Here is a 9,915-nt window from a genome sequence, read left to right as displayed (position 1 = left end):
CAGTAATGTAATTGTAATGGGTGGAGACTGTGGTTGGGTTATGGCTTGTTAAAATACCTTTATGTCTTCTCTGTGTCTGCTCCAAATAAAATAAGATTAGATTAGAGTTTCATGGGGTTTAAATATTTCGAAGTGAACATTTGTTTGGTGAAATAAATACAAATAAAATGAATAAATACAGAAATATCTTCATGATTTTCGATTTTATACAGAGCATAGGAGACAGGTAGATTGGTCTGGGGAGTTTTGCAGTTATTCATTTGTGTATTTTGTGATGTATGAGGCACCTCAACATGTTTGTTGATCGTACCAAACCACTATTCACACTTATACAGTTGTCTTTCCTCTGGTCCTCAACACATAAGATGGCCATATCTTGCATCTATAATGTGTAAAATCTCACATCACTTGAAGCAGACAGTGAGCTGCCATGAAAATATCGGGCCATAACCACACTGTCCATTCAACATGATTATATGAAACAAGTGTGTGCTCATAATAACTTATAACCTAATATGACAAATGGGTCCATATGAAAAAAAGTGTTAAGTGGACCTGTTAATCTGTTTGACAGATGCACATTCATTCATGCACATTCACAAGCATATATATATATATATATATATATATATATATATATATATATATATATGCACTCTGCAAGAGAGATAGTAATGCAGCCAGCCCACTTGTAAGTGTAACAAGACCCACCGCTTAAAAAAAAGGAGGGCTTCCATTGCAGTGGGTGGTTCATTCATGGCCAAAGTTCCTTGACAATCCTACCAGCTTTGGGGGAGGTGGAATTAAGCAATGCTGGCGAGGGAAAGTTTTTTTCTTGACATGAGTTGTGCAGACATGACCTACATACATGCTGTTTATACGTGAATAAAGTGACCCAGACATAGAGGTGTTTCCCTTCATTTTTGATGCACACGACTCAAGCAAAGTCCTGATATGCCACTGTGCTTCTGTCAGAGATACACCACCCTGTGTGTTGATGTGGCCATGATACTACTGTCTACATTTTAAACCCTGGGAATATACCAACGTGGCAATATTTCACAACAGGAGGAGAAAAGTGCCACTCTCCTAAAAAACTGCAAAACAATACCCTCTTTAATTGAAGCTACATCCCGCCAGCACTCTAGTCTAAAAGGGGATTTATCGTGATGTCCACTGATAACACGGTATGAGAAATAAAATGTTCATGAAGACTGCACGAGCGTTAACAAAGTCCCTATTTGAGCACCGCAGATGTAAGTCCAAACACTGCGGGGACTTTTAGCCCTCTTCCCGGATCGTCCCTTGTTGGAACTCCGCCTCCACTTTGCTCGATTCGGTGGCAGAGCCCCAAACTTTCCAAGAAAAAAAACACTAGTTGAAACCGGGGTCTTGGCCGGACACATATAGCCTGCAGCCTGCAACTCCTCCTTTCTGAAGAGCAGTAAACATTTCTCTGGAAGAGGAGGCGCTTCTGCGTCTGCTGCGGTCTCTGCTCCACACTTCCCTTCTCACATAAGTGCAAAAGTTCAAGAGTGCGCGGTCCATCTGGCTGGATCATGTTGTTGTGTTGACATGTTATGGTGATTGTGTCAAAGATGAAGTTGTTTTTTTGAGTGTGCCTGCGCGTGCGTGTGCTGCAACACAGATAAGTAGGAAGCACGTGCGTAATCCCAGTACAGAATGTTCCTTTCCACGTGTGGAGTATGAGCTGACGCACCAGCGCTGACCCCGCTCCCTTATATGAACACCCTCACAACCACAGGACAGACTGGAAGTTCCGGTCCAGTCAGCGGCCTCCTGTGTCAGCGCAGTCTGTTTATTCATGCAGAGAGGAACAGGAGGCAGTGCAGCGCAATGGCGACAGTTAGCTTACAACAGGGCGGCGTGCAGCCTGTGGAGAGTTAATAACCCTGTGGCTGGTGAGAAATCACGAAACAGAAAAAAGAAGAGTAACAGAATCATATAGAAATGAATCGTAGGCAACATGCATGCAGAGGTGGAAAATAAAAAAAAAGTACATTTACGTAAGGCGTGCAATTGTAGGCCGCTTGAGGATTTCCATTTTATGCTACTGTAGGCTATACATACTGCATTTCAGCATACGTTTATCTGTTGTACATGTATCTGTCTGTTACTTTACACACCACATATGATAATTTCAATCCAGCTAAGTAGTGACTACTTTTACTTTAAATATCGTAAGTACATTTGCTGATGTACTTCTACCTAAATAGACTATTGAATGCAGGGTCTTCACTTGAAACATTTTTACTTAAATTAAGGGACTTCTTCCACAACTGTATCTATGAGGATGGTGCTATTGAATTAAACACTGAAAATATGAATCTCGTAATTTGTGTCAGAGGTGTGCATTCATTGATTTTTGTGGCCTTGTGTGCTTCTTGCCAATTACATTATACTGTAAGAGATATTGTGCCAAACGTGGGTCACAAAAAAGGGAACATTGCTTTACAAAGAAAACATTTATCACAGGACTACTGCACTGATTGTATTGTAATACAGGTGTGCAGGTATTGTGACCATAAAGCAGAGTGAAGCAAAGAGTTTGAAAGAAACATCTATATAAATGCAGAGGTGGTCCTTTTTAGTTTGTTTAAATCAACAAAGGGACACACAGGTGTTTATTGGGTGTTTTACAGACTTCAGAAGCTCAGCCCACCAGACCTGAGAGCCAGAGGTATACCATGAAGGAAAAATTAACTGTAAGAAAGATGCCTCATGGCGGTGGGACAAGTTTTGACATTGCAGCAGCAACTGTCCCACTCATCTCACCAGCAGCCAATGGGAGGCGACAGTGACACGCGGTGGGGGTCTGACATTCTGCCATAACTGCAGAACAGCTTGTGTGATGTGGCTCATTACTTGATGGTTTACACACTGTGAGCCTTAGTTGTTTTATGAGTTCTACAACATTGAGGTTAACAGCTCTCGCCCCCAGTTTGTAGCTTAAATCATAAAAAGGAGTGAAAGAAATGCAGATGTTCCTGATGTCTAGGTCTACGGGTTTTAGATCATCAATCCAATACTAAGGGTTAGGGTTAGGATTAGCTTGTGTGTCTGACAAACAACTCTGCTGGTCTTTTCTCATCGTTAAAACAAATACGATAGCACTAAACCCACTTCTAACTTTACATGCATTTCTCACATCTGCCATACACATTATAAGTCTTTTTGTCATTGACCTGGGCAAATTAAAAACAGGCGAGACACAGAATACCAATCTATTTAATTGTTTATTTAACAATGCATGCCAGACATGATCCTATTCACATTGAAGAATACAGATTTGTATTTGCATCCAAATACTCACTACTTTGATTTCATGTTATAATCTCGCTCTATCTTTCTCTCAGTCATCTTTACATGTTGTCTCTGTACACTCTGAGTGGAAGAACTGCATGCATTTAAAGGACATTACATAAAGTGTGATCAGCAGGGGAGTAAGTCCCTTTCGGTTGTAGAAGCACAACATCAGCAATTATTGCAGAAAAAACATAAATGCTCTTTATCTTATGAGTCACAGGTCGTCATAGGAGGGAAGCAGATCTGTTGATTATCATCATTTGCTCATGATTCCACAAAACTGTATAGATACAGTATAGGAAAATATTTAAAAAATACTGTACATTGAGATTCTGTTGGGTTGTGTTGTGTTGGCATGCCTCCCTGTTATTAGTGTCATCAACATTTCTGAATTCACACGCAGTTCATGTACACGCACATTCACACGTACGCACACACACACACACCTTCTGTCAATACCTTCCGCAACAGCCATGTCAACATATCACAAAACCATTCAAGAATCATGTACACACAGACATATTTGCTGTCTCATATTCCTTACTGTAAGGATAAAGAAATAAGAAAAGAACATTTTGATTTCCTATGACAGCAGGTCAAATAGAAGGGCCGAAACTCTCAGTCAGACATCTGTTTTTATACTTAGCCATGCAAAACTGAGCTGAACTGTACGACATTTGCTTGGTTAGGCCTGTTTGCCACAGTTGTGTCAACAACATATCAGTAGAGCATGGCTCAGCTCGTTTCCATTTGGTTTGGCAAATTTTGGTTGGATTCACTATGTAAGGGTCAACTGTGTATGACCAAAGCTCTCTCTATCGAAAAACAATTCTCCATAAACCTCCTTATTGTTTGTACTGTCGGGAAGTTAAACTTCTATTAGTGAACAAGTCAATCAGGTATGAAGACATTCATTCATACACTATTGCCATTTCTGAAGACATAGAATACAAAATCTATAGATTCTCTACGATCCACAAAGCTTCAGGGTTAAACTCATAAAGCACAGTGTTTATATTGGAAGTCTGCTGTAGACAAACTCTTTTCTTTCTTTCTTTCCTTCTTTCCTTCCTTCACGACGACTTCATGATATACTTACTACCTTGCATCACTGGGGTAATGTTGTCCCTGAGCATTGACTTGGGGTCAACCTTTCCTCTCTAAAACATACTGTAACCTACATAGTTGTTGAGGACATTGCAGATAAGTTCCTTTGTATGAATCGACCGACTACAACATCCTACTTGTCATCTTATAGGTATTAAAGTGTGTTACCCCCCGGTCTGTCCAACCTAAATGATCCATACTGACCATGTGTCAACAGTATAATTTATGTTGGTGTTATAGTTACTGGGTTAAAGGGGCATTCCACTGTTCGTACAAATAAAAGCCAGTTTACAGTTGTATGATGATTTATTTTGTAGCTCTGGAGGGAGTTTTTGACATTTAAGAAAATAACCCTGATCTTCAGTTAGCTTTGAGACTTGAGGATCAGGAATTTGAAATTTGTACGTATTTAATGATGAGGCATGGTCTCATAAAAAGATGCTACTCAGCTGCATTATGGAAATTGTAGAAGCTTGACCCATACTTGGGACTAAAAGTTAGGGTATCTTGGCCTTTGTTGCTTCAATTTTAACCATTCTTTTCTTAAATCTGTCTCTTGTAAGTCCTCTAACTTTATGGAAGTACAGTACTAAATCACTGGGGCACCCTTTTAAAGTTTAGGCCAGGTTTAGCAGGAATATTAACAGTTTGGATCATCCAGCAGGCTGGGTTGTAACACAGAGATAAGTCAAAGCTTTCAATTCAAGCAAGAAAATAGAATTAATGCAGCAGCACCAACTTCATGGTGATGCTTTATCCTCATACATATGTCTCAGTTTCGTGTGCAAATCATTTTTTTTCTTCAGCTATGAATTATTCTCAATCATATCGTTTTATGTGTTTGGGTGGATTCAAATAAATGTCCATACAAGCAATGACACAGTCTACTAATAACAACAGTCCCCTACTCTGTACAGCAGAAGTGTTTAAAGAGAACAATAAAGGTCTATGAGAGTATGCAAAAGCCAAATGTTGAAAATAATTACTGATATTCGGGCTCTGTGATTAGAGAAGAAAAAGAAACAGATGAGAAATTTCACAGACTTTTGAATCACTTCAGTCCCCACATACTCCATCGATGCCCAAAAGGCACCCTAAGTTTGGTATACTGGCAACTGTGTATTGCCATGTCAACTTTACATTAGAAAATTCTCATAAGCTGCTTGATAAAACGTACAATAAAAACTACTTTAAATACTTTAAATATGATTGAAATGTACAGTATATCAGACAATTCTATATTTAATAAATAATATAATACATCAGCATTTAGTGCATGTAGATGGTCATCTTTTATTAAATTTAAAAGTTTAATTAGAAAATACTTAAAATTCGACAAAAATATCACTGAGTAGATATAAATATTAATTTTGTAATTCAAACAGGCATTTACTGTAATTATCAATGAGCAAGAAAATGTCAATAAATAGAATCAATCTCAAAATAAATGCAACATGATTAAAATGAATTGTAATAGCGAGGAAATATAAAACATAAACATAAAAAAATCAGTAAGAATTCTATTAATTAATTATCTTATCTTTACAAAGCTATCAGAGAAGGACTTCTTCTTCCCCTCCAGACTTCTTCCACTAGAATAAAAAAATGAGAAAATTTTAAAACACTGATCTGGCTTTCATCTTTTAATAATAATAGTCCCATTTTTCATTCTCCATGTCACTTAAAATGCACGCCTTTCTTAAATCTCAGCTAGAATGCATATACTCGACAGCTTATTCTCAAGCTTTATTTTTTTCATAAAGTAAACTCATAAATGAGCTGTTTCTTAAGAAACATCTTCTTGACCTGTGTATGATTTATAATAGGCTTAGTCATGGGGCAACTGCTTTCTCTTAAAGTCTGCTTTTGCAGTGGCTGGCTTTAAATGCAATAAAAAATAAATAAAGGAGAAAAGCAAATGAATGACAGTTATGGAATAGATGAAGGACGGATCCATTAGGTGTAGGTGGGTATAAAACCATTGCAACATAATGCCACTGCCAAAACCTGAAGGAGGAGGTGCTGGGCTACAAGAGAGCTACGATTGGTTGAATGGAAGGATTTTTGGTGTCAGGTGCAGGCAAAGAAGGTTCATATCAGGTTCGCCCAGCAAGCATTGGTTCTGAAGTAGGCTCACAGCGCCCTCTTGTCCCCATTTTTTGCAATTGCACTTGTTAAAGCTCTCTGGGGTCAGGTCTGAAGATAAGTTTATTTCCAAGTGATATGTAGGACTTCACTGACCATGAATGTATGTAGACATGTAAATAGGCATGTGAATGTCAACATGCACTTCAAACAAAACTCTTCTATCTCATTTCCTTTCTTATGCATTGGCCTTCAAAGCACTGCCTGCCGTCATTTGCTTTACTAATATAGACTCATGCCTTGAATCTGTGCCCCAATCACGAGCTGTGAAACACTGGATATTGTCACATGCTGAGCTCAGTCTTCATGTCACAATTTCTTCCTCACTTCTTCCTGATAGCTTCTAGCTATTCACTCTTATCGCGTGGCTAATCAAATGCAGATTTTACTTTCCCAGTCACTGCATGATACAGATCGCTGACACTGGACAGCCATGACTGTAAACATGTGACAGCGTAATGACCTTTTGTCTGGAGTATGTTGAAACACTGCTTTCTTCTTCTAGCTGATCTGACAAAAGAAATAAAAACTGTTCTACTACAATATGTGAACAAAAAACAAATTTGATATTTCTTTGCAAAAAGATAAATATTGATTATTCGAAAGATGTGTTAGTGTATCCAGAGGTAAGTTGTTGCCATCATTTCCAATGCAACCACGAGGGGTTTCAAACACTTCACTGATTTCCTTTATGAAGCAGCCAGAAATGTTAGCTTCTTTCTGTTTGCTTGTGCTGGGGTCTTAGGGTGGAGTTAGAAAAATGTATTTAAAGTGAAAGTTTAGTGAAAGTAATGACTCTATGCTAAGACAAAATGACAAAATGAGGTGGTTGTTTTATCTTTCTTTCTCCTCGCTCTGTCTCTCAGACTGGACAGTTTCTACAATATAATGCAGCTAAGAGTAACAGTACACTTTCTCTGACTAACGTGATGGATATGTGATGTAACACAGTGACAGATGTCTACTTGACGTAAAGGTGGTGGGTGGAAGACATACAGTACAAATACACCTTCCATTGCCATAACACCCCATTGAGAGTTACTTAGCTACAAGAGGAGGTAAAAACTAGTCTAGATTCATAGCTCTTTGTATTTGACTGGTGTACAGTAGGACCCCTACATCTCCCATCCCTTTCCCCCGATTCATGATCCAGGGTAAAGTTGCCCTCCAGTACGTACTATGAATAAACTTTTATCATCTTTCTAACCTAAAACATAAGTGAAAAAACTGTAGCTCTGGCCCAGATCACCATCTATGGGCAACTTCACCCTGTTTTCACTTTTGCCCTCAGTTTTCCTCCCTGGTCCTATCAGTGTGTGAGTGTGCTGACCAGTGTCCTTGTCACGTGTAGTTTTGTCTATCAAAACTGCGGAAAGCTGATGGAGTGGCCAGCTTCCTCATGGAGAGGCTGTCAGTCTTGGCTGTTTCAGGCCGTGCTCCAGACTTGCTCCTGAGGAAGGGGTTTCTGGTTCCTGCCAGACCCCGGCCCCCAGCCCCAGGCCCCCTGTCTGCCCCCAGACCCGGTCCCCTCTCCATCCTCTCACTCACCGACAGGCTCTTCCGGTGCGGAGGGGCCAGCGTGAGGGAAGGATGGGAGTCATCTGAGGAGCAGCTGTTTGCTCGCTCCAGCCTGGAGAAGGGGGAGCAGAGAGGGGCCCCACTGGGCCCGCCAAGGCCCCCAAGGCGAGGCGTATCAGGGGCTGGAATCAGGTCCTCAGGGTCCTCTGGATCAGACTCTGTGTGGCTAAGCTCTGCCTCTCTCTCTGGGTGAGAGGAACCAATGTCTGACGGCTTATCAAAGGGGAATGAGGTGGATCCTCCAGGGGAATGTGAGCGTTCTGCAGGAGCGTATGGAGCTGAGACACAGCGTGTATCGATGCAGTCAGTGATGCTGGTGTACTCTGCAGCTTTTACCTGGACTCCTGCCCCCAGTCCACCATAGCAGCCTCTTGGTGTGAACATGAGGCTGTGGGATTTGACCAGAGAAGGCTCGTCCAGGAATGCTGTGCCTGCCGTAGAGAGGTAGCGACTGCTCTTAGAGCGTTCGAGCAGCCCTGCTGAGGGAGGTGGGGATGGTTCTATGTCCCAAGGGGGTAAGGTGGTGTCTGGTAAGAGGTGGGCTGAGCACAACGACAAATCAGCAGCTGCACTGTCATCAAACATAGCTCCAGCTGTGCCGCTGCTGCCTGCAACGCCCTCCGAGTGCCTGTCGCCCAATCCGCTGGTGGCAGCGCTGCTGAAGTCCCGGCCTCCCGGCATCACCGTCTCCATGATATCTGACTGGAGCGAGGAGTCTCTCTGGAGCGGTGGGACCACACGGAGAGGATCCAGGAAGACCTCTGAAGGCCCCACCTCCTCAGAAGTTGAGACATAGATATCAATGCATGATGATGGACGGTGCTGCTGGGAGACCGACAACGTCGCCAGGGGGAGGGGCTTAGACTCCTTGGGGGCGGCAGTTGAGGACACAGATTGTGAGCTGTTGGCTCGGTGGAGACTGAGTGAGCGCTCTTTGAAGAAGCTCTCAGCTCGTTCAGCTCCACTCGCACGTTCACCACCGCGACCACCTCCGACATAAAATGAGTGGCTTCTTGTGCGTGTGGTCATGCCAGTAGGAGAGGGAGGGGACATGGAGCCCTCAGCTGTTCCCTCCAGTGCCTCCTGTAGACGGTAGGCATTCCCCTCTGTGCTGTTAAAGCTGCTTTGACGGAGGATGTATGCTGCTTCTGGGCACTCACCCTGGCGGAGTATGTATGCAGAGTCTGTGCAGTCAGATGAAGTCCTGGAACGTGCTTTGTTGACCTCACCACGTTCAACCCCTGTCACACGCTCTAGTGCCACGGCAATTCGTCCAATCAGCTCCTCCATTTGTGCCAGACGAATATCAACAGTCTGCAGTGACGCCTTCATGAAGTGTTCCCTCTCATTGACTTCTTCCAGACGCATTGCCATGTTTTCCACCCTGATAGAGTAGAGAAGAAAGTAGAGAAATGACATTAAAAGCACTGGAGTGGGAAGAATAGCAGAGGAAGGTGGTGAAGAAAATGTTGACAGAGGGACAACCACACTGCAGCAAAAGCAAAAAAAAAAAGGAAATAATAATAGTAATACAATAACAAACTGAGGAAACAGAAGAAAAATTTTCAGTGACAACATATACAGTATGGTACAGTTGGAAATGCACTGCAATTATAAAAGGACATATAACACAAAACACAACAGAAATGTTTAAAGGGAAAGAAATTGGTGAATGCTATGCCATGCTCATGCTATCTGGGTTTTAAAAACTGGAGTAAACTCTCTGCTTGGTTCAATAACGCTATTGATCTACATACA

The 9,915-nt window shown here is 41.7% G+C and overlaps 1 protein-coding gene across 19 annotated transcripts in view; it reads right to left on the bottom strand.

Annotated features, from left to right (window-relative positions):
• Nucleotides 1-3,238: 3,238 nt before the first annotated feature.
• trpm3 (transient receptor potential cation channel, subfamily M, member 3) overlaps nucleotides 3,239-9,915 on the bottom strand; it is a 138,318-nt gene continuing 131,641 nt past the window's right edge. For 18 of the 19 annotated variants that reach the window (XM_056375825.1, XM_056375822.1, XM_056375821.1 and 15 more), the window contains one exon: nucleotides 3,239-9,541. In XM_056375825.1, coding sequence (XP_056231800.1) covers nucleotides 7,921-9,541 — 1,621 coding nt within the window. In that variant the 3' untranslated portion in view covers nucleotides 3,239-7,920. The remainder of the gene's footprint in view (nucleotides 9,542-9,915) is intronic. The other variant, XM_056375832.1, reaches the window with a different exon arrangement.

Source organism: Seriola aureovittata, chromosome 5, assembly GCF_021018895.1.
Source record: "Seriola aureovittata isolate HTS-2021-v1 ecotype China chromosome 5, ASM2101889v1, whole genome shotgun sequence".
Lineage (NCBI taxonomy): Eukaryota > Metazoa > Chordata > Actinopteri > Carangiformes > Carangidae > Seriola > Seriola aureovittata.
This window is presented reverse-complemented; position numbering and strand designations above follow the sequence as displayed.